Source organism: Syngnathus floridae, chromosome 12 (genome assembly GCF_059516105.1).
Source record: "Syngnathus floridae isolate MCC-2025c chromosome 12, RoL_Sflo_1.0, whole genome shotgun sequence".
NCBI lineage: Eukaryota > Metazoa > Chordata > Actinopteri > Syngnathiformes > Syngnathidae > Syngnathus > Syngnathus floridae.
Genome location: NC_142424.1, coordinates 8,265,447 through 8,293,438, shown reverse-complemented (window position 1 = coordinate 8,293,438; position 27,992 = coordinate 8,265,447). Strand labels below are relative to the sequence as shown.

Sequence of the window (27,992 nt, the reverse complement as noted above, 5' to 3'; positions counted from 1 at the left end):
CCTATTACAACAAAAAATATGCGAATTATATCCAACCGTATCATCCTCCAAATCAGCTTGATGGTACACTTGCTTCTAATTCAAAAGCGTCAGACCTTATTGCCATGGCAACACACCTCAAATGTTGTGTTAACACTAGCATCTGTATAATATTACTGTTCCGAGTTGTGTGCTGTGCTACAAACTTTGACTTATAGCAAATTGACCAGACCACGCTTCCAAGATAACATACTATCATGGCATAATGCTAAAGCACCCATGCATTTAATGGCTTGCTTCTATTTCTTGTCGGTAATATTTCTTGCAGAATGGAATTCCTGTATTCCTAAAGTTGTCCTACACTGTTGGCCACTGAACAAATTATTAATGAATGGGAGGCAAGTCAAGTATACTACAGCATATAAATGTTTGTGCCTTATGTGTCTCCACTCTTGTCATAAAATATATGAAGCAATGAGTCACTAGGTAACTTGGAAACTCTAAAAGCCTCTGAAGAGCAACACATACTGAAATTTACAGTGCATGAGGTACAGCTGCACCCTCACCATGCCTTTGTCATTTATTTGTCTTCAAAGTTGAGACTGACTGTGTTGTTACTTTTATACGGAAGTGTGGCAATACTAATGAGGAGTAAACATTTTTGACTGGCAAATATACGTTGAAACGCATAAAAAATACATTTGAAGGTACTTATTGAAGATTCCGCTATTCACTAATCTGTCTATACAAAGCATTTCGCATCATGTTTTTGTATGAACTCAGATATAGCAGATTTTTCTATGACAAAAACATTTATTCGCTTAAATATACATGTAAGTCGGCATTTCGGGCTATGTACTAATACAAGTTAACTAAGTGTAAACTTAAACAGGGAGTTAATGGGCTGATATAGTGTTATCGGGTCTCATAATATCGGAGCCTTTTTTTATGAGTCACAGTACAGACGTACAGTACACGGTACAATTACAGCCCATACCATTACTCAATCATTACAAACATAACTAAGTAACAACGACGGTAACTTAGTGTGCCTTATTAGGACACTTGACGATGCAAACTAGTTCATTGTACCAAACCTTAAAATGCTATAATTACAGCAGATATGCCTGCATGAAAACTCTTCTGAACAACAAACAAAAGAAAAAAAGTACAGATTAAATTTTCGTAAGATTTGTGCAGAACAAAATTTTAAATTGAGACTTTTTTAACCCAGGAGTTCTTGTTCTTTAAAAAATCCCTGTACATTTAATATCCCTTTTGTGACCCTCGAGGAGATCATTTCTATTTCTATTATTGCCTATGAAAAAAAAAATCTTGAAATATGGACAAATTGGAGGTCAAGCAGTGTCCCATAAGAGATTGGTTTTGACCTTAGCGGTTCCTCTGTGTTCATTAGCAACTTCAAATCAGCTTGACCATCATGTCCCCTTACGTCTGCTTTAATGAGACCTTATGTGAGCTATAACGCTGATTAAATGTAGCAAATGTAGAGCTGGTCATTGCTGTTTGCTTGCGTTTGTTCAGTGACTGAAAACACAAACACACACACCAATCATCGTTCTAATCACTGAGGCACTTGTTTGTCGATTTCCCACACACCTCCCCCACCATAAAATGACAAATTATAGTCAGCAACAAGTGGATTGTCATGTCCAGACTGCAAGGCGGCAGTGTCGAACGAGATGGAGAGGATGGGAAAAAAATGAAAGAAAGAAAAAAAAAAGCAATACTGACGCATTCTGCAGTTCACAGTAAAACCAACTACCTAAATTCGCCCACACACACTTTCTCCTCACCAGCTTTCGCAGCAAACATGTGCATGTGTAGGTGGCAAAAGAGAGAGTTGAAAATGTCAGAACTCACCAAGCCTTACCTTAAAATATCCAGTTTTTGCAAATAGCTGATATTTTCCATGAGCAGTTATCAGGGACCCATAGCTGGAGCCTCTCTGAGGGGAAAATGATAAAAAAAAATAAATAAAAAAAATGGTGTTAGCCTTGAGTCAATTTGAGCAAAGAGGATTAAATTCAGTCCACTTTTGACGCTGTCACTTAGCTGCAAAATAAATTCATATAAAAAACTTAAGTGTATTGGAGTCTTCAAAACAGCAGCTCAAGGCCTTGTGCAAATATGTGCTCAGAGTGAAACGATGCATTGCGGAGGCAGTGTGTGCAGACACTGAGCATCATCATTTTCACAATTGGATAGAATGCAAACACTGGGAGCACAGAGTACATTGGAAAGTATGATCTGGAAAAGACATATACTGAGTTCCAAATTATTAAGCACATGCTATTATTTTACAATATAGACAAAACAGCTCACAGTGAATCAAATGTTCCGTTTTCATTAACAATTGAATTAGCTTCTATAATTATGAGAAGATTATTAGACAAAACCACTAAAAATATACTGTTGCAAGAGATGCAAGCACACCAGTTTAAAATGAAAATAAATTTAAAATTCACATGTAGCTTGGTTGTTGATGAATAATTTTGCATGCCACACTTTGCCTTTTCACATCATACTTGGAGTTTTTATGTTATACAGAGTGCCCTTCTTTAGTGAAGGATACTTTTTGCCTGTCCTTACTAGGCTCCCTCACAGGTTTCTCATTTTTCCCCTGATAGGGTTTTTTTTTTTTAGTTTTTCCTTGCCCTCCTGAAAGTTTAAATTCAGGGGATGTTTAAGAATAATTGTCTTTTTTTTTTTTTTATGTGAGGCCCTTTGAGAGTTGTTTGTGATTTAGGGCTATATAAATAAACTTGACTTAACTTAACTTGACTTGACTTGACTTGACTTCTCAATCGGGAGAGGGGATGGTTAAGGCCATGAATTTTTCTCACTTTAAACCATGACGGCAGTTTTGATAGTTATTTTGCAGTGTTTATGATGCGTAGTTTTGCATGGCAATTATTTTTATTGTAGGATTAAAAAAAAAAAAAAAAAAAAAATGGTTTGGATCTCAACATATAGAGTTTATTTTGGCTATACCAGGCTAAACACACGACCAGCTCCCTCACCATTATTCAAACCCAGAACATTACTTTACCATTTTCTTGTTGACGTCACACATTTCCTTAATACAACTTCATTCTCTCTCCCATTTAACATTATGATGACTTGGAGACAATCTATGCAAAACAAATCTGAAAAGATGTTTACATAATTTCATTCCCATATGCATAATAATACGCAGCTGGGATTGAAGCACAAACAAGGAAAAACGTTGCTTGTGACACGAGGCTGTATGAGCCCACAGACAACAGAACCTGATATTGAAGAACGCGGCAAGGTTTTATAAATATAGAGACGAGGGCTATGCAAAAGCTTATTTTAACAATCACTTAATGTTTTTGCCACAAAAAAACTCAGCCACCTTCAATAAACCCACTGGCAAATCAACCAAGAATGTGTAAACAAAAGATTTTGATTCTTTAAAGACTGCTGCTGTTTGCTTTTGCTGTGCCTATTACTAAACATTGAACGTGTCAAGTGATCACTTTTGGATTCCTGGCAGAGAAACAACAGACGGACAACAAGGAAGGTAAAAGGAAGTCAATGGATGTTGTGTTGTGTTATCTAGAAACTGCCAGAAGAGCAACTTGTTAATTGCACAGTGGAGTCTGTTCCAGTGACACTGTCACAAAAGACAATATAAAGTAGAGAATTATGATGACATTTTCAGGTCTGCCAACTTTAATATACATACATATATATATAATAGTACGTGGGTGTAACACTGCTTGTCTGCCTCACAACAATTCAGGTGATTTGGAACTTTGTTTCTTTAACCTCCTGCAGACTATTTAAATTAATTTGTTCCCTTAATTGTAATTAAATAATGGCGTACAATATGAGGCGGTGGTTTACCTGTGAGAGCGTGAGACGACTCCCAGCTCGTTTGTGGTATTTATTGGGGCTCTCAAACTGGAGGTCCTCCCACCGAATCCTCCACAGCATTCCAGCCAGCTCTTTCTCCAACTTGAGTTTCCTACAAAAGGGGAAAAGTAGAACAGTGGTAAAATCAGTCACGCAAAGATCAGAGGAAAATCTCTTTCAAGTGTGGTGGCTTTATCCATCCATCCATCCATCCATCCATCCATCCATCCATCCATCCATCCATCCATCCATCCATCCATCCATCCATCCATCCATCCATCCATCCATCCATCCATCCATCCATCCATCCATCCATCCACCCATCCATCAAGGTCATATTAAAGTGACAATAGTCAAGATTCTAGCTTTGTAATAATGTGAAACAATAAATTCTAGTTTACTATTGTTTGGGCTCGATTTTATTATACAGTATTCCTTGAGTTGTTAAAGAGAAGTTAGCCTGCTCTAATTTTTTCCATTTTTTTTATATTGCTGTATTCGTTAGGTGTGTAGAAGACATGCCACCTCAGGGCTGCAGATATATTGCAGCCATATGTAAAAATAGTCAGTACTATAATAGTGAACTTTGCCTAACTTCTCTTGTTTTTATAAGAACACTTGGTTAATAACACAATGTTCTCTACTGGGCCATTTTGGCAATGATTTTATGAAACACTTCTTTCTGCGTGGGTCTTGATAAAGGTTTCATGCTGGCAACATTTTGAACATGGACTAAATTAATTTATTTGAAATTATTATCTCTGAGAATAATAAGATCATTATAATTGAATTAGTCTTTGGGTGTGGGAGTTTGGCCAATAAGTTAAAGAAACAAAAGTGGATGCGATAGCATGGGAAGACAAATGTCTTCATCGCCTCACTAGATGTATTAATTTTTGAGAATTGTGATAAGTCTGACGTTATTTTTGAGCATCAGTCTGGCAAACCTGGAGCACCGCAGAGGGGAAACAGCTTTCCAGCGATTAGTCCAAAGCCTTCCAGTTTCTCTTTTGTACATGTTTGTGTTTCGACAGACGCAAGAAAAATCCTTTTCACTCAAAAAATGACAAACGAGCAGAGCCCACACATTCCGACACCGTCTAAAAGGTGTAAAACACTTCCAGATGGCTGCAGAAATTATTGCAGCGCTTGCATATTGTATTCTAGCCTCTCTTCAACCTTGTTTTTTTGTTCTTTATCATTTATCCTCGTGTTAGACTGTCTAGAAAACACAAGTTCTCTGGCGGGCGCTTGTTTGTGTCTACAAATACTGTAGACACTGTCTGTGTACGTCTATTTTGAGGACAGGAAACATCATCAAACCAGAGGTGCACCCCTAAACCCATCCACCACGAAAAAAAAAATATTTTTCTATTTAAAGAGCCTCGTTCAGAGACCTCTGGCAGCCAGAGTAGCAAAGTGTGGGCCTCCACAGTGGGCCTATTGTTTCATAAGCCCCATATGTGAATACCTCTGCTGGACCAGCCCCTCCATTAAAACATCACAGCCACGCAGCTCTGCTTAACATCGCCTAACACTGCTGCTGCTGCACACTCCAAAATCAACTGAGAGGCCGAGTGGCCACCAGGTCAAATTTGCGGATAGTTTCACCTTCCAAAATATGGTATAAATATGTTTCTTCGGTTTGATTATGGTAGTACAAAAACACGTTTCTCTCGCTCTAAGCCTGTTTCTTGTGAATCTACTTGAAATCAACCAAATTGTTGTTGTTGTAAAACAAAGCAATATAGGAAAGAAACCATTTAAAGCAGACAATTTGTTTTTATTAAAGTGATAAAAAATAATCTCACTGTATGTATTTCACAATGATAATACATTTACATTTTCATCAACAGATACTAATTACCAAGTAGACAAAAATACATCCTTATATAGTTCACAGTATTGAGAATTCCATTGTTACCATTATTCCATATGGGCAGTCAAATCCCTAAATTGCATGACCCCAGCACTTAGACATATCTGAGTATAGAATTTTTGTTACATTCATGAAAATACAAACAGCAGCATTTAATACATAACAGATTTTTAGAAATGTTTCTACGTATATATTGAATTCTGTTCAAATACATGTGAAATAAATATTCATTATAAGAAACTCTGGCTTATACCGACTGATTAGAGAATAACTCAAATAAAGCATTTTAGTGGTGATTTGTACATCAAGTAGTGAAGACAGCAGCTTGTTGGTCTTGCATGATGGTTGTATAGGCCACTGTGCACCTCTATGTCCATCAGCAAAGCTCCACTGGTGTCTGCAATAATAGAAAGCCACCATTAAAAATCTCGAAGGGTCTTGAAATGGATGCATAAAGCTTTGCGATTATTGTCTCAAGGCCAACGACTGAATGGTCACTCAAATGTTTGTCAGAAATAGCCTTCAGTTGATTATTTGGAGTACTGTGCAAAAGTCTTAAGCAAAGAACAAGCTTCATTGTTTACTGAACTTTATCAAACAGTTACTTTAACATAAACATTACATGTAGGACAGGTACAGACAATGACATTATTTGGTTACCACTTCAAAAAGAGAGGCAAGTTTCCAAATATGCTCAAATATTTTTTCTTCGGTTTGCTTTTACATTAAAAAAAATCTGTACTTCAGCTCAGTTAACCCCTCTCACTCCTTTGCAGTTATCTGTGCTCCATCAAGTTCATGCATTCCATCACTTTATGATATGAGACTGCGTTACTGCAACCTTCCTGACTTTGCAACTTCTTTCAAGCAATATAATATTAATGATAGGTATAGGTGTATATATAACACACATGTTTTATTCTTCAACTCTGCATAACCATGGTTCTTATCATTAATAACTGGCACGGAGAATGATCACTAAGCCTTTTGCACAGTACACTGCTAGTGTTTAAAATTCCAGGTCAGAACCAAAAATGAAATGCAGAATTGCAAATATGAATTACAGAAATAGATATTTTATATTCAAGTTTAATGAAACAAATAAAAAGCATTCCAAGGTAGAGGACATTTCTCGACATTTACCGGCCAATAGTCCAGGTCAACTAGTTCATAAGGAAACCGCTCTGTGCTTGTTGAACTGTGTGCTGGAAAAAGAAACAGAAAAGGTGAATGTTAATTTTTCTCTTTCAGAATAAATACCCAAAGTGTATCAAATGATCTGGTAGAGAAACTTGATATTGATCAACTCTAATACAGAATTAGAGGATTTACCTGAGGTGGATAGATGCTCCTTTGTCTTTCTTCCATCATTCCTCTGATCAAAATCCATTCTGACTGGCTGGTGATTAACACTTGTTAGTGTTAATAGTCAGTAGTGCAAACATGAGCAAATTCATGGTGTTATTAAGTTATAACCTATGAATCGGGGCATAAACCACTGTAATATTGTTTTATTTTTAGAAATAAATTGTTCTAGTTGCTTAATTACTGTATTTTCCGGAGGATAAGTCGCAGTTTTTCTCATAGTTTGGCTGGGGGTGCGACTTATAATCAGGAGCAACTTATATGTGAAATTAACACATTATTACTTGATCATTAACACATTACTTAGGAGTATAGTTAATCACTTCACATGTTATTTCCACTTTAAACCGCATGAGGTCCCACTAGGCCTGTGGAATAATTGGAACTGCAACTGACAATGAGTCTGAATCCATTCAGTGACTTCCGGAGTCAGCGGAGTTGTTTTTACACAGACGACAGAGATTGACACAGAGGACGAAGATTTCGATGGATTTAATGATTTGGAGTGACACGGATGGTTCGATAAACCTGTTATTTATGTTATAATTATTTGATATACAGTTTGTTTAATGTAGCAATTTGTATATCATTAGAGTTCAGTAGTTTCCGATTGCCTCGGAAGGCCATGAAGGCACCAGGGGGGAGGAGACGGGAAAAGCGATCCAGGGCGCGTTGTTAGAGTGAGGTTACACACACTGTGTGTTAGCTCATATGTTGAACTCTTGTTTTGTGAAATAAGGAGCCGGTTATCAAACTCACTACTTGCCTGGTACTTCGGTAATGCTACAATATAGTTATATAGGCCTGTGGAATAATTGGAACCGCAACTGACGGTGAGTCCGACGTCAGCGCCGAATGTACTTCCGGAGTCAGCAGCGGCAATTTTTTAAGTGACACAGAGAACGAAGATTTCGATGGATTTAATTATGTGAAATCACACGACTGGTTTGATAAACGTGTTATTTATAGTTATTTGAATAACTGTTAATATGTTACGTCAGGCACAGTCTCAGTTCCTCGTTTGTGTTTATGTAACGTTAGCATACCGTATCGTTTAGCCTTCGTTTGCCGTGTCTGTTCTTGGTGTTAGATTTTGTCAAAGTTCTCCCAGAAATGTGACTTGTACTCCGGTGCGACTTACATATGATTTTTTTCTTTTTTATTATGCATATTATGGCTGGTGCCACTATAGGTGGTACTCCGGAGCGACTTATAGTCAGGAAAATACGGTATTTAGTTCATACATGCTTAAAATGTAATGAAATTAAACTGTGTTTCTAAGAAATTCCACAAGACATACTCAACCAAAAATACAAACAAAACAATCGATAGCAAAATTTGAGTTCAATTCCTTTTTAAGAGAAAATATCATTTCAATGGAGACAAAAAGAAACGGTTTAGTGTATATAACCCAGCTAGCATTCAATGTTGTGTAAGCTTCTTCTTTTAAACGTAAGTTACTTAATAATGTTAAGTTACGTAATAATTAAATAGCAAGTAAACAATTTCAAGAGGTATTTACAATATTAACATATTGCGTGCGTACACTGTATGTTGTAACTATTTACCCTAAAATTGCTGAGTTGTTTTTGCCCAACCATATTTATGGTACGAAGGAAGAAGGCAGAACACCCAAATAAATATGGAGTGTATACCACTTTTTTTGGGGTCACCAGTGAGCCAGCCCTTATCCCAGCGAATTTAATTCTGCAAGAACAGAATTTATTGCATCGTCGATGCATTCATCCATTGGGGTCATTGTTTCATGTTTACGTCACAGCGCATATCCTGCACCAAAAAACATGGTTACTTACCGAGAAAATCAGCAAGCTTGAGACAAAATGCATTCTCGCTCACAAACATCGCAAGAATTCAGCCTGCTGGCTGTATTCAGAAATCAATGGGAGCAGAGCTCACTCTTCATCTCCAAATGTCCCATTCTCAGAGTAGTTAGTGTATATTTCCGAATATGGCTAAGGTTGAGTGGTTTCTCATGTTGGTTGTAGCGTTCAAAATTGTGAAGTAAAAAACGAAAGGTGAATGATTTAATTTCTATGAATTTTAGACTGTTATAGTTATTGATAAAAATGCATATGATTTATTTAATTATAATATTATTATATTGGGTGGGGCACTGGCTAGCACAGCCCTGTCACAGTTCAGAGGTGCATGGTTTCATTCAGGCTCCGGTCTGTGCAGAGTTTGCATGTTCTCCCCATGACTGCGTGTGTGTCCTCCAGGTACTCCTCCCACATTCCAAAAACATGCATGGTAGGCCAATTGAGCACTCCAAATAGTCTGTGGGTGTGAGTGTGAACGTGAATGGTTATTTAGCTATGTGTGCCCTGCGATGAATGAATGAATGAATGAATGAATGAATGAATGAATGAATGAATGAATGAATGAATGAATGAATGAATGAATGAATGATAATCAATCAGCAACAAGTCAAAATGTGTCAAATAAAGCGACAAAAGCCCAGCATTGTGTCAGCCGTACCCTTCCCCCATTAAATCTTGACAAGGGCAAACGTGGCAGGGAAGTCTTAATCCTGCCGCTTCATACAACTATTAAGCACATTTACAAGAGGGGAAATGAAATATTGCAGTAGCAGATTATGTTACTCGTTACAAAAAGACTTCAAGACAAAACTGTCAATATTTTATATTTTTGTTTGTAAAAGACATATTTTTTGAAAAATCTTAAATACCTGAGCTAACAAATTTGTCTTGGGGTTATCACTCTGTGTGTGTGTGAATCCTTAAATTATGGGAAATGTCAATTTCTTACGAAGCAAATAACAAACATAGTGAACAGACTTGATCATTTAATGAAAAGCGTGTTTGGGTCCCATTGTGTGAGCTCACATATAAGTTTCAATGCACCTACCCACTGCTTTAAGACCTTCACCTGGTAAGCTGTTTCTATAGCAACAATTGGGAAAATACCACACGGGCACTCATTGCAGCACCATGCACCCAAAAATCCCCCTCTGATCACATGCCACTTTGTCATCCCATTTAAATTTGTACTGTTTCTAATAAGCAGCGTAGACACTGCGTCAGCACAACGCTTTCACTTTTTTTTTTACAACTCACCTGTAAATGAGGAAACTGGATATTCCAAAAATGATGAGAGCCAAGCCAGATCCCACAGCTACAATTCCCAGAACTGGTAGCTGACCTGGAAACAGGAGAAGGATTGCACACTCACTTGTCTCTCATATGTTCAACAGATGTCCACATATTACATCTTTGAAAAGATTTTTTTTTTTTGACACTATTAAAAACCCAGCTGTCACACATGTAAGTACAGCTGCGGAACTTAAGAGCGTTACAATTAAAAGACACGCTTCACTTAATGTGAAGTATAAATAATACCGTGATACCCTAATGAGTAAGATTCTTATAATTAAAAGAGAGGTTAAAAAGCATTTTTTTTAATTAGGTGAAGACATATATCTAGAATTTTCTGTTTTGAGAATTTCACAGAAAAGAGCTTATTGAATACCAAATGATCAATTTCAAATAAGCACCCATGAGACACCAATAAACCCATATAAACAGAACACAACTGTTAGTTATGAATTAATATTTGGAATGCAGAGATTAGTTGATTCTAATATAAATTAATGGGACAAATAAAACAAAAGTAACAAAAATCCATCCTGTATATAGATAATGATATTTTTACTTTCTCATGTCATAAACAAAATATTACTAACACTGATATACTATAGAAACACACACATATATATATATATATATATATATATATATATATATATATATTTATTTATTTATTTATTTTTGGGTGGTTAACTGGTCCTTGGGTAGGATTAGAAGAAAGCTGGTAATATGTTTAAATAAACAAAAACAAAAAAACTTGTACACTATCACATAAAAGTAATGAAAAGTTCAAATTTTATATAACTGATGATGACATTTTGTGATGTCATTAAGGGACTTTGCATGACTGTTATAATTGAGAATCAGTCTAAAGAGGTTATGAAAAATAGCTTATAATCATACCATCATTGCAGGAGGGGTCATCTGTGGAAAACACACAGGGTGGGTTATCCAGCGGTGGGTTCCCACTGGGCCAATGGATCTTCTCTGTCTGAGACCAAATGATCTCTTTCATGGTTCCATTGTAGTATGCAACCAGCTGCAGAAACATAATGGGGGTTTTTTCCACTGCGATGTCTTTTTTTTAACAGTTGAGGAATAACCATTGTGTTCATACTAAGATATAGTATATAAAAAAAAACAAAAAAAACACATCACGTTCCCTGTTAAGGGCCACAGGAAAACTGGAGCCGAGCCCTGCTGATGGGAGTAGTGGGGGACTGACACATGCAGACAACCATTCACACACACATTCACACTAACAACCAACGGAAGTTTTCAAGGAACTAAATATGCATGTTTTTGGACTGTGAAAGTAACCGGAGTACCAGCAGAAATAAATAATTTGTTTGATGATTGCACCATGTTTAGATTGGAATGGAACGCGACACAGTGATAAAAAGTCATACCATGGGTTGTCATCTCTGCATAATAGGGATTGAAAATTGGAAAATCAAAAGTAGGTCTTTTGCACATATCCCTACCATTCTTCTTGGAAGACTTTCAACAAGATTTTATGTCTGTGGAAATTTGTGTTCATTTATTCAGAAGAGGTCTCAAGCAAGAGTGCCAAACAAATTTTTGTCACGATTACATCTTCATTTGAGTTTCTTTGAGAATGCCCTTATGACTGTGAACCCCAGTGAATGCATTATTGCCATATGTTACATATACAGAACAAATTAGTAATTAATAACTGGTTTGGAAATCTGAAAAAAGTTACAACTGTTTGTTCAATAGTAATACATTTACTTTAAAGAAGGGATTGGTAACAAAAATGCTTGTAATATCTCAAAGTGTATTTAAATTGAAGACAATTGTGGTAATTCAGCAAAAAAAATAAAAAATAAATCCATGCAAATAGTGTGCTTTTGCGGGCCACATAAAATGATGTGGTGGGCCAGAACTGGCCCCTGGGCCTCAAATTAGATAACTGTAATGTAAAGTCACTGAGATTGGACCTGAGAAGGACATGTTGCTGCAAAGACGGACACCAGTGTAAAAGTTAGAATAAGCAGTTATCAACGGTTGTGTGGAGAAAACGCGGTATTGTCAGGCCAATGGTTTTGTTGGTATTGAAATGTTTGAAAACTGTTATGGTTTACACTGCAACTGTGATTTTTACTGTGACCATTTTGAATGAAAGAAATTGTATTACCTATTAGTCTGAATACTTTTAAGCCAAGGGTATTTTATTTTATTTTTACTGCTCTATAATGTACATGAAACTAAATAGATTTATAAATAAATCGTAAATAAATAATTACAATACGTTGCTTGAGTTAACAAAGAATGTTATTTATTATTAATAATAATAACAATTATTATTAATAATATCAATAATATTTTATTATACTTTATTGTATTATACTTTATAATATTACCTATATTATATAATTATATCTAATTCACACAGCAACCTGAAATCATAGCTTGATATCCTGAATTGTGGCTATTCGAAATACATAAGTCTGTAATCGTACAACATGCTCCAAGTGTTTTTTAAATTTTGTGATAGTGGCCTAAGTGATCCAATTAAAAGGATCTTGCAAATCAGAAATCATGACACAAATTCTGGGTTGCACCTGGAATAAGAGTGTGCAAAGATTACCCAGTAGCAAGTAAGCGTGTGATTTTTTTTTTCTTTGATGGCACATCTGTTTTCCTGCTGTGAAACATGACTCCTGAGTTTTATACATGTCAAAGGGTCTATTTAGTTTAGTCTTGCTTTGGTTTCCCTTCGTGCTTGTAGCACGCTGTGTCCTCTCTACTTAAACATGGAAGGCCATCACCCCCTTGGAGGGTCATCCAAACAATGCAGATGGAGATGGGTGTGGGGGTAGGGCCTGCAAAGACTGAAATAATTGAAATAGTAGCGACAGGCCTTGCCTGTCCGCTTCTGTTAATAGCAGCGACACAAAACAAAGTGTATGTCCCTGCATAAATTTAACATGTGAAGGTCACACATTTTTATATTTTTCTGCACATGGAGAACTTTAAAGCAATTTATCTGTTAACTTTTTGAACAGCACAAGACTTTTAACAGGATTATGGATTGTAAAATGGAGAGAATGTTGACGTAAGAGCATTAATGGCATGAAGCAGTGGATGGTTCTTAAAAGGGATTAAGTGCCAGCCACTGTAACTTAATATGAAAGCCAAAGAAGTCGAATGAGGTCAAGGTTTGGGGTTTGGGGCAGACCACTCAAGAGTTTTGTGCTGCTGTCGCAAAGCAACATTAAGCCCATTATTACCTAAAAATACCATGAGACAGTGTAGGATTCTGTAACTGACAGTTTTTTTTAACTACCAGTAGATCTCAAGTTATGATTTGAGAATGTGTTTAAACAAATAGAAACTGTTTTGCAGGTAAGTCAATGCAACAATTTTGGAAGTCCAAAAAAACAAGCTTAAAAAAAAAAAAAAACAGATCTAAAGTAGAAAGTTTGAAAAATGCTTGCATTATTGCTCTAATGTGAACAAACACAAACTTAAAAACCTGCATGAGAATCATGACATTCAGGCCAGATTCCCGAATCAATCAGTCATAAAGGTCCACCAATTAAAGCCAAGGACAAATGAGGACAAGAGTTCCTGCTGACAGCCTCAGAGGGAGGACCTGGAAAACATTTTGACTGAACTCAAACCCACTTCTTTTGCACTTAAAGAAAAAAAGGGGGAAACAACTTTTTCTGCAGATCACAACACAAATATTTTCCCCGGCTGTGGTGGAATTTTGAGGTTTTAAGCATGTTATCATTACAGAAGGACCCCAGCATTTGTCAAGACACTAATATCTAAAGGATGTGGCTTTGTGTACTGTAGCTCAAAGATCCTCATTCAACTGTAGCTGTAGCACAGACATGCACGCACGCACGCACACATACTACATACACACACACGCACACACGCACACAAACATACATACACAAAGTACACTGAACAGAATAGCTTCTATGTTTGACTTTGTTTATGTATGTATGTATGTATGTATGTATGTATGTATGTATGCAATGTATGTATGTATGTATGTATGTATGTATGTATGTATGTATTTATTTATTTATTTATTTATTTATTTATTTATTTATTTATTTATGTATTCATTTATTATAAACCTGACTGCATTGCGCTGCATTGAATAACGGTATGGCTGACCTCAATGGTTAAAAGTGAGAGGAGACAGGAGAACAGAATGGTGCACAGCTATTCAACTGAATTTTTGACAAGCTTTTATAATAATTGATTTTCATTTTCAATCTGACTAACCTGAACATACTACCTGGTGACCAGTGGTAACGCAAAAAGCAACAATATTTCCACTTACCCCATACTCTCCTGTGTCCTGGTTGGTCATGGCCCAAAGGTTGATGTCTATGTCTCTGGCATTTTTGTGGTCCGTAGTTACAAGACCTGTCACTCCTGGCAACAAAATCCACATCACCGGTCTGATCAAACATTGCGATATTTCATACTTTATTAAAATCAGAGGTACTGTTAACTCAAGGCGGTTTGAATACTAACACCAAAGTAATATCTCTTTTTGTACTCTTGTATTTTCTTTTGTTAGAGAAGGATTTGTACCATGGTTCATGATCATGCATTAGAATGGCTCACATATTTTTCTTGATGTCACTGCATAAATCCCAAGCCAATGAGGCATCATATACAAGAAACACAGATTTAGGATTTCCATGTCAGAGCTCTCTGGTTTATGTTGTTAAAAAAAAGATGCTGCAAATGGGTTCAGTAAGATGTCACTAAAGTAAAATGTGGCCTTCAAAGTATAATAAATGTTTGTTTCTGAAAAAACAGACAACATAAAATGTTTAAAATGCTAAACTCTGACAAATGGCCATTGTTTTGCAAAGAGTTGTGAATGCTTGCATGGTAGCCAACTCAGGAAACAAGTTTCTGTGTTGGCAGCCACATCAAACATTAAATACAGACTTGAGTCGTCATAACACTTTATTATCAGTCCCATTGTTTTGTTTAGTGGCCATATAAGAATCTCATTTAACTTTACCCACTGAGCCCTGGACATCTACGTCTAGTCTAAGTTTAGCCTGATTTTTTACGTCTATAATTGGTCTATGTGTAGCTCAAATTTCAACAACAAAATTGAATTCATCAAATATGAAATATTAAAATCTAAAATAGCTGTAAATTGTATAAATAATATAAAAATGTTGTAATACTTGATCCGTGTAAAGTGTGGTTATTATTTTGACCAGATGGAGACGTCTAAATCTAAACCTTCTTTAGGCCATATGTACGATTGAATTAAATACACGTAAGTGTGTGCCAATGATATAAAATTGACTGAGTCAGCATTCTTTTGACTTCACTTACTGGTAATAGGAGTCTCATTTGAGTGCCTTCAACAGCTCCACGGCCAAATAACATGTCAAGTGGTGGTTCAGTTCTGTGTGTGTGTGTGTGTGTGTGTGTGTGTGTGTGTGTGTGTGTGTGTGTGTGTGTGTGTGTGTGTGTGTGTGTGTGTGTGTGTGTGTGTGTGCGCGTGTGTGTGTGTGCACGCGTGCATGTTGGGGCTTGGTTTACATTGGGATCAATATTACAGTTTTAAATTAATCAATTAAATTTAAATACAAAAAGAGAAAATATTACAAATACCACTACTTAATGCAGTTATTGTTACTCTATATCTAAAATTATGACGTTATATCCTATTAATGTATAGACTATGTATAAACCTTAATCTTTTAATCGTTTCTCCCGTGTTTTGCTGCAGTATAAATAGAAAAAGAGCAAGAAAAAGACTGAAGGCGACTTAAAATAAAAAACGAAAAATGGTTTAACAAAAGCAAGAGGAAACTCCTTATGAAGTTATAAACACAATAAATGACCTGCCTGGGCTCACTAGGCTTTCTTATTTTTCCATTAAAAATGGCACAGATTGATTAATAGGCAGTATATGGTGGAAGAATATGTTTGAGATATCTATCCAAGTGAAAAAGTGAAAACGTGAAATGTATTGATGAAATATGAAATGGCACCAAAATAAAAAAGAGCCTTCATAATTAACTCTAGCGGAAAAGTAAAAAAGCAATTGCTCACCCCAAATTTGGCGGTTTTGTGTTCTCATTGTGATGTTGATGCCATCATTTTGCGCTCCTCCTTCAGCCAACGTTTCTTCCAAGGCCTTTGCATACAGTACAAACCCATCATAAAAGCTGCCTGCGATATAGTCCATCTGCATGAAGACAATTATTTTGTTAAAGTAGTGGATTGATAAAGACAACATTTGCTCATGTCACTTAACATTCATCTCAAAATGGTTTGCATATAATTTAACATACCAGTGATGGTTCCAGATGCACGCCAAAATCTTGCTGTGCTCTTGCATGGAGTCGTCTCTGAAAGTCTTTGTACTCTGGATTATCAGGAGGTCGGTATGTTATAATGAAAACAGACTAAAAGGACACAGAAATAAAATGTATATAATCAGAGCTGAGAAGCACATAATAGAATAATGATCTAAACAACTTGCGCAAAGACATTCTCAAATTCAGCAGAATTATTTTACACTGGCTTGTTGCAAGCAGAATTGCATCTTCAATGTCAATTGCCATGGCAACCCTCGATCGCTTTAACCGATTTATCTACTTCAGTGGTCTAAGTATAAAATGTATCTACCAGCCCAGAGATGTGCAGCTTTATTATTTGTGTACTAATGCTACAGCCCTCTATTTTTGTCATTTTAATTATTGTCATTGTCAATTTTTAATTAATAATTGTCATTGTCAATTTTTAATATTTTCATAATTACTGATCCAAAATCTTAATTTAAAGCCTAATAAAAAAAAAATACTTGGCCCAACTCCTGGTTTAAGGCTCTGAATCCCAAACCAATACATCACGATTTACCTGCTGTCAAACGAAAATCATGAAATATGTACCATGTTCTAACTCCCATGCTAGGTGAGGAAAAAAAATTCAGATGGATATAGATAGGGTCAGCCACCATTATACCGGGCTTGAATTTAAGTAGATGTTCTCGCTGTGCTTACGTAAGTTTTCTCTTGGGACAATGAAAGGCTCGATCTTACCCACGGACTCAGCCAAGAGCTAGAGAAATATGCATGAATGTCCATATGCGTGCAAGTGTTTTGAGTTGAGTGTACCTTAAAGACCTTGATGGGATCGTCGTCAAGGTCAGAGTTCTGCCATGGTTTGCGCTCTATCAAGCTTTCTGCAAAAACATCCAGATAAAAAATGGCATAGTTTTCTGGGTCCGGGATCTCGCTGTGGAAAAGTTTCATGATGTTCAGGAAAGTGTCCACGGGGCCACATATGTACACAACTGCAAAGGGGAGGGGGAAAAAAACAAGATAACATGTAATCATTCTTTTTAATTAAGCAACCAACCATTAATCAATTCATTGACAACTAATTCATAAGCAAAATAATCACTATTTTAATAGATTGTTTAGTGATCTGAAATGGTGTAGATTCTCAGAATTTCAGCCTCTCAGCAGTAAATATACTCGGAATCTTTTAGTCCCCTATGAAATCAGACAAATCTACAATTACTTTGGAAACCAATTATCAACATTCATGCAGATTTTTGGTCCAAAATTATGAAATATTTATTTGTGCATTTTGTACTCTGTTAATTTGAAAAATATATTGTATTTATTAAAGGGATGAAAATGAAAACATTTTTGTAGCTAACTGATCGATGAATCTGCAAAATAATAAATGGATTAATGAAATATTAAAATAATTGTTAAAAACAATACCCCATTGTGGACTGACGCGTAGTACTGTTTTTTTTAAATTAAAAAAATTAACAAATTGTTACATAGGAGGTTTTCCCCAATGTCAGCAAAATAGACACTAAATGAACCTTAGCTTTTAATGCAAAGAAAGTAAATAACTTTTGCTCTTACAACATGTTCAAGTTGGATTGGAGGATTGACAAGTTTGAGAACGTTTCAACAACCTCCACACAGATGGAATACCTTAACACTCACAACTCACTGAAAAATGTGTTCAGAGGCATATTTTTTTGCCTCCGCTACATAAAATACCTGCAGTAATCTAGGCATCGGGCAAAGAAGACATAATGTGCTCAACTGTATAAAAAAATATTAGTGCCGCATGTTTGTATACTAAATTAGTTAGTTCTGAGTGTGTGTCAAATGAAGTTACAAAAAGTATTTTATTTGAAAAAGTGGGTCTCGGTCTAATTCTTTAATCCACACCAGGCAGCATTAGTTTACGACAAGTGGTACAATGTGCCTCCTCTGAAATTGTCAAATTGTGGCTGAGTTTGGGGGTATTTGTGATTGTCCATGCTTCTGCTGCATTCACCACATTCTTGGAGTTGTTTACTAACTGAAAATGTATGAATTGTAGGAAGTGCACAGCCATTTACTTTTTTTCCCCTCAAACTCTGGGATTTGCTTCTCCAAGTATAGAAGCAATTTGTTTGACACCGTAGCTCGATCCACGGTTGTCATGGTAACAAAAGTCATACTTAGAAGTGGTTCTGTGTGGGTAAGGTGAACAGTGGTTCATTTTCATGACACAGGAAAACCTTCTCAGAACAGACTCAGTTCTGGAAGGCTTATAGGCCATACAGGGGGTGTATTCTATTATTCCTGATCCTTTGCGCATTTTAATGAAGTAAGAAAGAAAGGAAGTCCGTTTCATTTACACAGACAATACTCTAAAAATATAGATATAGTTAATATACAAAAACAATGGAAAAAAAACTAAATAAAAATCTAACAAAATTAAAAATAACGAGTCTAAATATAGAGTATGCCTAATTAAATGTATTTTTAACTTTTTTTTAAAAATGTCAAAACAAAAAATACAAGGTCTATTACCTTCAGTTTTGAATATTGTTTGAGGCAAAAGTAAGTAAAAAGATGGTACCCAAAGTTTCTTATGCTGGGGAGAATATTTGTAGAAGTAGATCCTTAGAGCAAAGCTTTCAATGCTTGGTAGGCCGATTGAACACTCCAAATTGTCCCGAGGTGTGAGTGCGAATGCGAATGGTTGTTCGTCTCTGCGTGCCCTGTGATTGGCTGGCAACCAGTTCAAGGTGTCCCCCGCCTACTGCCCGATGACTGCTGGGATAGGCTCCAGCATGCCCGCGACCCCCGTGGAGATTATATACTCTTTAAGTGAGTGTAACCTTGGATATCATCACAATCAAGTCCCCAAATTAAGTATTTACCCATTTCTCAACTGCAAACTGCACTTTTACCCTCTTAATGGACAGTAAATCCTGGCATTCATAAAACTCTCCAAATCAAATGATCAGATTTTTTTTTTTTTTTTACTGTTTTTGCAATCCATGACGTTCAACCTTTGAGCTTTTGCCCCACCCCCAAAAACGTGACGTAAAAATGGAATGTCAACTAAATGTGTCCTTATTATTTAAATAGGTTGCAACCAAAATGAAAAACATTCACAGGCGTAGTCAAAATTAAACCAACATCTTATTGTCTGCTCTTTCGAAAATCATCCTGAAGGCCCGTCTGTCTGAAATGAACTTTCACCCTTCCTCCTACACTTGCCTGCTTTTGCACAGCAAAAATATATAACCACCAGTATTTTCATTCCAGACATATGCCGGACCGGAGGCTCACAGCTCAGAGGCCACTTAGCAGACATTTCCTCATTGGTTGGACTAATATTGAACGCCAACTGTCATCTGTTCCATCATGGTTTAACCATGCCAAGCAGTTCTGCTGTCTCCTGGATTGCACCCAAAATAAATGCCCCAACAGTCAGGGGCAAAATGGCCTTGTGTGTTATGGCAGCCTAAGGTAGACAGACTCACTCTTCAAAATCATACTCCTTCTATTTCCTCCTTTCTTACTATATTGACAACAACACACATTAATAATATTTGGTCTCCAAAACATTAAATATAACTGTAGAAATAGTACTGGGGGAAACACAAAAATGTAAATTTGACGTTGAGCAAAAATGTCTTAACATGGTCTTTAAACATATTACCGAAATCTTTTACTTTTTTGCCACCAGCCTCAACAAAGAATGAGAGTTTGTTTTGTATTTTATATACTGTAGAATATCATAAAAGCAAAAGGTCACAGTTCATGTCCTGCTGTCTAGACTCATAAGCTGTATACACCGATGGGAGCGGAAATTTTTTATACCAACTCAAGCTCTGCTTTCAAATCACTGAGTCTTTACCTGAATGATCAGAAGTTGTTTTAATTCCATTTTAAATGTATTTTATGTGATGGTGTTTATTTTCTCTTATATGCAATCATAAAGGTCCTGACTTTTTTTAATTTCTTGGAATAAAATACAGTAAGGAAGGAACTTTCCTGTTCTGAAATGAGTAAACCCCAGTGTATAAAACAAGATGCATAAAAGTATGCTTGGATGAGTTTGATGAGTGAGAGCCTGACTCACCCCATCAATCCCTGACCTCAATACCATCAAACACACTTGTCAGAACTAAAAGAGATTGTAAGCCAGAATCTCTCGTTTAACATTAGTGACCTCTGATGATTCAACAGCGAGAATTGGTCGGAGGAAAGGGGGGCTTTTATGCAGAGTAAAAACTGAACCCAGCAGCACAAAGTATCTAAAATGTGTTTTGTTCAATAATGGAAAATAGTATGGGACCGATTCCCACGACCACAGTAAATGTACTTCCCACATCTTCGTTTTCCAGGAATTACAAGGAAGAATTTGGGGAGCTAAAATGATGGATAGAGGTTTGACTGTGTAACTGCACACAATCACTTTGTCAGCTGTAAAAGCTCAAATGACGTGAGTCATCACCATAGTTTAGTGCACTTCTTCCCAGTCTCAGCCTCTCGTCATGCAAACCCAGTTTGGGAGAGCTGATAGCCTTGAGGTTATCTGTTGGTAAAAGTGAATGCCGAGCAAGCTTTGACAAAACCATTTGCTTCCATGACCTCCAGCTCACAAGAGCAACATCATGATTCATCCAGGCTGCAGGGGCTGGGGCTTTTCTTTACTTTAATTAGTAATGTACAGCGCCTTTGCTATTATTTGTATTTGTACAACTGATCAACAAAATAATTCAGCTTGTATTTATTATACTACCAGAAAGATTTATAATTAAGATCCATTCGTCTGTGCTCATTTCAGTGATCCATGATTCATAAATACAATTGCAACACAGCCTGCAACATTGATGATTAAAATCCAATTACATACTGTATGTTGGTTGGAGTGGGGTATATGTAACTGAGAGCAAAAATACCACAGATCCGTTTAGAAGTCATGAAAGGTAAAATTCAATTAAAAAGTAAAGAAATATAGCAAATAATATATACTAATTTCAGTTTCAACAATTTAGTACAGTGTTCGAGTTTTGCCATTCTATATTATATATATGACACTTTTATTTAATGCTCAGAACGTCCGTTTTACATTTTTAGTTAGATATTGTTGTTGTAAAAGCTTCAAAGCCTCTAACGTGTCAAACTCAAGGCCAGGGGGCCAGATATGGCCCTCCGCATCATTTTATGTGGTCCGCAAAGACAAATTTTGCATCGACTTTGTGTAACTTTGTGTTACTAAAATTACAAATTGCCTTCACGTAACAAAAAAATATAGAGATATTGCTGGCAATTTTTGTTACCATGCGTCTTTTTAGAATATTTGAATAGTTTTACTAGTCTCTGATTTCAAAACTAGTTATTCATCAGTTTGTTTTGTAGCCTACATTGTATATAGAAGACGTTGGCAATCATACTGGCCCTCCAAGGGAAATTATGACTATGATACGGCCCGTGACAAAAATGAGTTTGACACCCTTGCTCTAATACATTCCTCACTCACTCACTCACTCACTCACTCACTCACTCACTCACTCACTCACTCACTCACTCACTCACTCACTCACTCACTCACTCACTCACTCACTCACTCACTCACACACAGAGGTGCATTGAGTGTGTGTGTGTGCAGGGTTAGGAGGCCAGGTGAAAGGTGGAACAGCTGCTGTGACACGTTTCTGTAAGATGTTTAACACACTCCTCAATTCTTCATTTGTGACCTGACCTTCCAAAATCCTGTGTGTTATCCAAGTGGCTTAGATGGAACCCAAAGCTCTGTCTAAACTGTAATAAGGATGTCTCTGCTGTTGCACAAGGTCACTATGTAAAGCACTTCCCATCTCATAGCATAGTAACAAGATTTACATGAATAGTCAGACACATTTACTGTTGTTGTGCCCTGACATTCATATTGGCCTAGAAAGACATGCAAAATTTTCAGGACAGCACTAAGGGGGGCCGTCAAACAAAAATGCAGCACTTTTTGTGAATAGTTGCTGGCCCTGTCAGAGATTAATTTGCTAACAATTACTCAACCAAACGTTGATAATCACAATGTTTAAAAAGCAGTCGTTCCACGTTCAAGTGACTTGACATGTTGAGTTGTAGTATGACACTGATTTTTTTCCCGCGATTTTACACAGAGTTTGGAGTCCAAAATTTGGGAATCGTGTTCACCCTAAAAGCGCGTTATTTAGAAAGTCTTGTAAGTGTAAAATCAGAACCATGCATATGAGTGTATCGGGAAAATGTAGCATAAGCAGTTATAAAGCTCAAACAGCCTTTACCGATCGCCGTCTTTATGGTCGTACTATGGAGTGTTGTTCTGACTTCTTCTTATGAAACGCCTTTAAATTAGTCATGGAAATTAGATCACTAAGGTTTACGCCGCTAGTCATTTAGCTTTGTACGGTCTTTACATATCGTCCATTTAAATTACTATTTCCAAAACAGTGAAGTCAATGTGAACAACATTTTGTTCCGAGTTTATTTGAAATATTTTTATTTAACTAAAGCGACGTCCCAATGTTTTTGGCATCATCAATGGGTGCATGTTGTCTTACAAATGAAAATGTATTTACGATGAAAAACATTGGGGTCCATGACCAAACCGCGTTAGACAAAAGGAAGAATCAAAGCGTGTTCTATCGGGGTTTAGGTGTCCATCCATCCATTTTCTGAACCGCTTAGTCCCCTCGGGGGTCGCGGGCGTGCTGGAGCCTATCCCAGCCGTCATCGGGCAGTAGGCGGGGGACACCCTGAACTGGTTGCCAGCCAATCGCAGGGCACACAGAGACAGACAACCAATCGCACTCACGCTCACACCTAGGGACAATTTGGAGTCTTCAATCGGCCTACCAAGCATGTTTTTGGAACGTGGGAGGAAACCGGAGTGCCCAGAGAAAACCCACGCGGGCCCGGGGAGAACATGCAAACTCCACACAGGGAGGGCCGGAGGTGGAATCGAACCCGCACCCTCCTAACTGTGAGGCGGACGTGCTACCCAGTGCGCCACCGAGCCGCCGGGTTTAGGTGTATTGAGTTTATTTATTATTATTATTATTATTCTGCGATTGGCTGGTAATCAGTTCAGGGTGTCCCCCGCCTACTGCCCGATGATGGCTGGGATAGGCTCCAGCACGCCCGCGACCCCCGTGGGGACAAAGCGGTACAGAAAATGGATGGATGGATGGATGGAGTTTATTTTACACTTCAAATTAAGGACTCATAGAAAAATGACTAACTTTAGGTAACATTATTTGAAAATATAATAGTTTACCTTAAGAGTACAACACAACTATGAAAAAGTCAAATTAACTGGTCAATTTAAAGATTAAATAAACATCGCTTTGATCAAAATGTGCTTAGTGGGGCTAGGAGCGTCACAATATACGTATTTCATGTCAGTCTATTGATGATAATAATTTATTTGTTTTACCAATTTAAAATCAGAAAAACAATTAGTTAGATCAAATTAAATTAAAAACAAGTAACAGCAGTTACCTAAAAACAGAAAACAGCTACTGTATTTGTGGTTTCATCACTGTTTGGGAAAGATTACTGACTAGTAGTATTATTCCCTCTTTTCATGTAGCAGAGCATCTTTATTTGACATTGATTATACTGCATCTGTTAACTTGAGAACGAACTTTTGATTGAAGAATATATAGCCATACTGAATATATTAGGTTTTTTCTTCTGCAATTATGGCTATCAAGTCACATAAACCAGAGGCTAATTCCACATTTCAGTTGGATATTGACTGTTATCAAAATAATGTTCTATCCATCTATTTTCTATCCCGTTTGTCCTTGTTAGGCTTGAAAATGAACTGGAACTTATTCCAACGGACTTTGGGAAAAAGGGAGGGTACAGATAACCTAACATGGGAGTTGTTTATAAGTGATAGAGGACGAAGATTTCGATGGATTTAATGATTTGGAGTGAAACGGATGGTTCGATGAACTTGTTATTTATGTTGTAGTTTTTTGAATAACTCTTAATGTGTTACATCAGGCACGTTCTCAGTTCCTCGTTAATGTGTTTATGTAACATTAGCATACCGTACCGTTCAGCCTGATGTTGCCTATTCATGTCTGTTCTTGGTGTTGTATTTTGTCAAATAAATTTCCCCCAAAAATGCGACTTATACTCCAGTGTGACTTATACATGTTTTTTTTCTTCTTTATTATGCATTTTATGGCTGGTGCGACTTGTACTCCGAAGCGACTTATAGTCCGGAAAATATGGTAATAATAATGATAGCGGCACACTGATTAGCACATCCGCCTCACAGTTCGAAGGGTGCGGGTTTGATTCCACCTCTGGCCCTGCCTGTGTAGAGTTTGCATGTTCTACCCGTGCCCGCGTGGGTTTTCTTCGCGCACTTCGGTTGCCTCCCACGTCCCAAAAACATGCATGGTAGGCTTATTGAGCATTCCAAATTGATCGTAGGTGTGAGTGCGAGTGCGGATGGGTCTTCCGTCTCTGTGTGCCCTGCAATTGGCTGGCAACCGATTCATTGTGTTCCCCGCCTACTGCCCGATGACTGCTGGGATAGGCTCCAACACGCCCGCAACCCCCGTGTGTCCCCACGGCGGTACAGAAAATGGATGGATAATAATAATAATAACAATAATAGTAATAAAATCATTATTATAATAAGATTTATATCCAATAATAGTAATATACTAATATAATAATATGTTATTATTATTATTATTATTATTATTATTATTATTATTCATACAACAGGTCAATGTATTGACTCAGGTCATAGAAATTGTTAAATGTGAGCAGAAAGGTTGCTGGTGAGAGATAATGCAGACAAAATGTTTCCTTTGCAGATCAGCCCATCAATGGCATGCAGTCAGAGCCATTATGACAGCTGTGTAAACAATTCTTCCTTTAGAAGATAATATCATAAAATAACATTTTCTAATATCTACCCTGTTTAGACTGGTTGTTGTGGCCTTGTATTGGAAGCTACTTTCAAAACTCAAAATATTATATATATTCCATTATAATATTACGCCTAGACAACCCAGACTACATGTTATACTCTTCATTTTGGGACAATAACAGTTAATTTGTCAGCTTTTCGAGGGCGATTTTTGGCAATGTTTATGAGTAATCATTGCACAACAGAGTATATGTAACATAAGAAAGATTCAAGTATGTTGAAAGAAATTACCGACTTTCACTTACTCTGTCCAAAAACGATTATTTACTTACAATGATCTACAACAAACATCTTTGTTCATTTATGCTGTCTACGTATAGTGACATTATATATCGATTTTGTGACATTTAATTTCTAATGTAAAATGTGTACCTTGCCTAATGGTTGGGAAACAACTCAATAAAAGTTATCTTTCAGTAGGTGACACCCCCCCCCCCAATGCTCTTGATGCCTTTGTAAAAACTTTGAAGGGGGGGTATGTGAAGTCTTATGTTTATACGTTTTTTAATTTGAGCTATATTCTGATTAAATGTTCTCATAAGATCATATTGTAGGTTGTATTTCAGTTTGATGGATTTGAAACTGCAATATTGAGATAGAACCAGTACTTACTTCTGCCTCGCTCCTTCATAAAGGCAATGAGCTCCTTATAGTACTTGAAGTCGTCTTCATAGGGCTGTGCCTCCACCGTGATATTCATCTCCTCCTTCAGCTTCAGGTAGATGCCCTCCGAAAGGAAGTAATGCGGCCGATCGTCATGCCTGAGGTCGTGGAAGATGACCACGGCGCGGGACGTCCAGTTGAAATGCGTGTGCAGCATGTTGGTGAAGTCCCCCAGCTTGGTGGTGGACGGGCCGCTGCGCACGATGGTTCGATACTCGTCGCGCTTATCAAAACCGTACGCGGGTCCTCCAGCGGTGATGAGTGGGAGTTTCCAGTGGGATGCGAAGCGCCCCACGGAGGCGAGCGGGTACACGCAGCCGGGCCCGAAAAATGCGTCTGGGCGGATGTAGAGTTTGGCATCCACAGCTACCACCTGGGCTCGGCTCTCGGCGCATGAACCCGCCACCGGGTCCTCGGTGCTGTAGTTGAGGATGTTAATGGAACGGCCGAGGAGTAGCCCGTGTTTGCCGTGGAGATCTTCGTGCGCCATGAGGATGGCTGGGAAGACGCGTGGCAGAGCCCAGGGGTACTTGTGGTGGTTGTCCGGCAGCATCACCGCCACGGTTATGTTGCTCCTACACGACGGGAGAAGGCAGCAGGACACGGCCAACATCAGGCAACATCCCAGCGCTTCTCTGCAGCCCATGACGCACGCACCGAGGAGTCTAGTACGGCACCGGTTGGAGTGGAGAAACGACCGGCTGGGCACCCCCTGACGCCAAACATAAGTCTCTCTTTCCTTCTGTTTAGCTTTCGTCTTTCTCCTACTTTCTCTCAAAAGTCACTCAAAGTCAACAGTGGCGTCATATTTGTATTGTCAGACGGGCTGTGCCATGCGTCTCTACCGCGTAAATCCACGTCAAAACGAGTTGTGCGCCCAAAGATGGACCTCTCCGGCAGTGAGTCGTCTTCCAACTGATGATATGAGGGGGAGGCAGAGCATCCATCCAGATGACTTCAACTTTAATAAAAGCAGCCCCTCATACTGCTCGGCCCCCACACGTCATACGCTGTAAAAAGCACAGTGAGTGGTTGCCGTGTCAAATAAATGACTTTAATTTAATCGATCGGTCTGATGAACCCGGGTAAAATATTTAAATATTTGATCAGATTTTAACATTTTTCAGGCCAAACCTACAATATTCTTTTTTATGTGTTTAAGACGGGTTTGCCTTATCAATTTACAATCGTGACCCATTAACGGCACCCGATAGAAAAGAATCACAAGTTAGACAATGACAAAAGGCATTGTAACAAAATATACTTAATAAAAGACAACGCTCAACCCGATTTTAGTTTTCTTCAATGCAGTGTACAAATACAACTCCTCAAATAGTCGAAAGTCGCCCCCTGGTGGTCTTTACATGCGCTACTTTCCAATAAATCCAGTACTTTTATAAATTACAGAATCACTCTAATATAGCTGTGCGTAAATGTCTCGGTATTATTTGCTCTTTCAATTATCTTTTCCATTGTAATTATTTTCACAGCAAATGGGAGTACTCTAAAGAAGTGGTCCCCAGCCTTTTTAGCACCACAAACCGGATTACTGTCTGACAATATTTTCACAGGCCGGTGTTTGATGACGTCACAATTCTTTAGTGGGAAAAAAAAACTTTTGAAAACAATTCTACAAAATCAAAAGTCGAAAGCATCAATAAATCAAATAATCGCCGACTGCACATTGTTTTCGTCTCAAAAATCGTCCGTGTTTGAACTATGATCCAATTTCCGCAAAACAGACCAACCACAATCCTAAACGTCATTGTACTGTCTTTCCAGCCAATCAT

At 37.6% G+C, this 27,992-nt stretch overlaps 1 protein-coding gene across 2 annotated transcripts in view; it reads right to left on the bottom strand.

Moving 5' to 3' along the window:
• The window catches only part of npr2 (natriuretic peptide receptor 2), a 46,044-nt gene that overhangs the window by 17,129 nt on the left and 923 nt on the right, over positions 1–27,992 (bottom strand). For both annotated transcript variants that reach the window (XM_088392411.1, XM_088392412.1), the window contains exons 2-10: positions 26,152–27,212; positions 17,400–17,578; positions 16,575–16,688; positions 16,333–16,468; positions 14,582–14,676; positions 11,158–11,293; positions 10,225–10,309; positions 3,874–3,994; positions 1,874–1,948 (exon numbers count right to left, since the gene is read on the bottom strand). In XM_088392411.1, coding sequence (XP_088248537.1) covers positions 1,874–1,948; positions 3,874–3,994; positions 10,225–10,309; positions 11,158–11,293; positions 14,582–14,676; positions 16,333–16,468; positions 16,575–16,688; positions 17,400–17,578; positions 26,152–26,848 — 1,638 coding nt within the window. In that variant the 5' untranslated portion in view covers positions 26,849–27,212. The remainder of the gene's footprint in view (positions 1–1,873; positions 1,949–3,873; positions 3,995–10,224; positions 10,310–11,157; positions 11,294–14,581; positions 14,677–16,332; positions 16,469–16,574; positions 16,689–17,399; positions 17,579–26,151; positions 27,213–27,992) is intronic.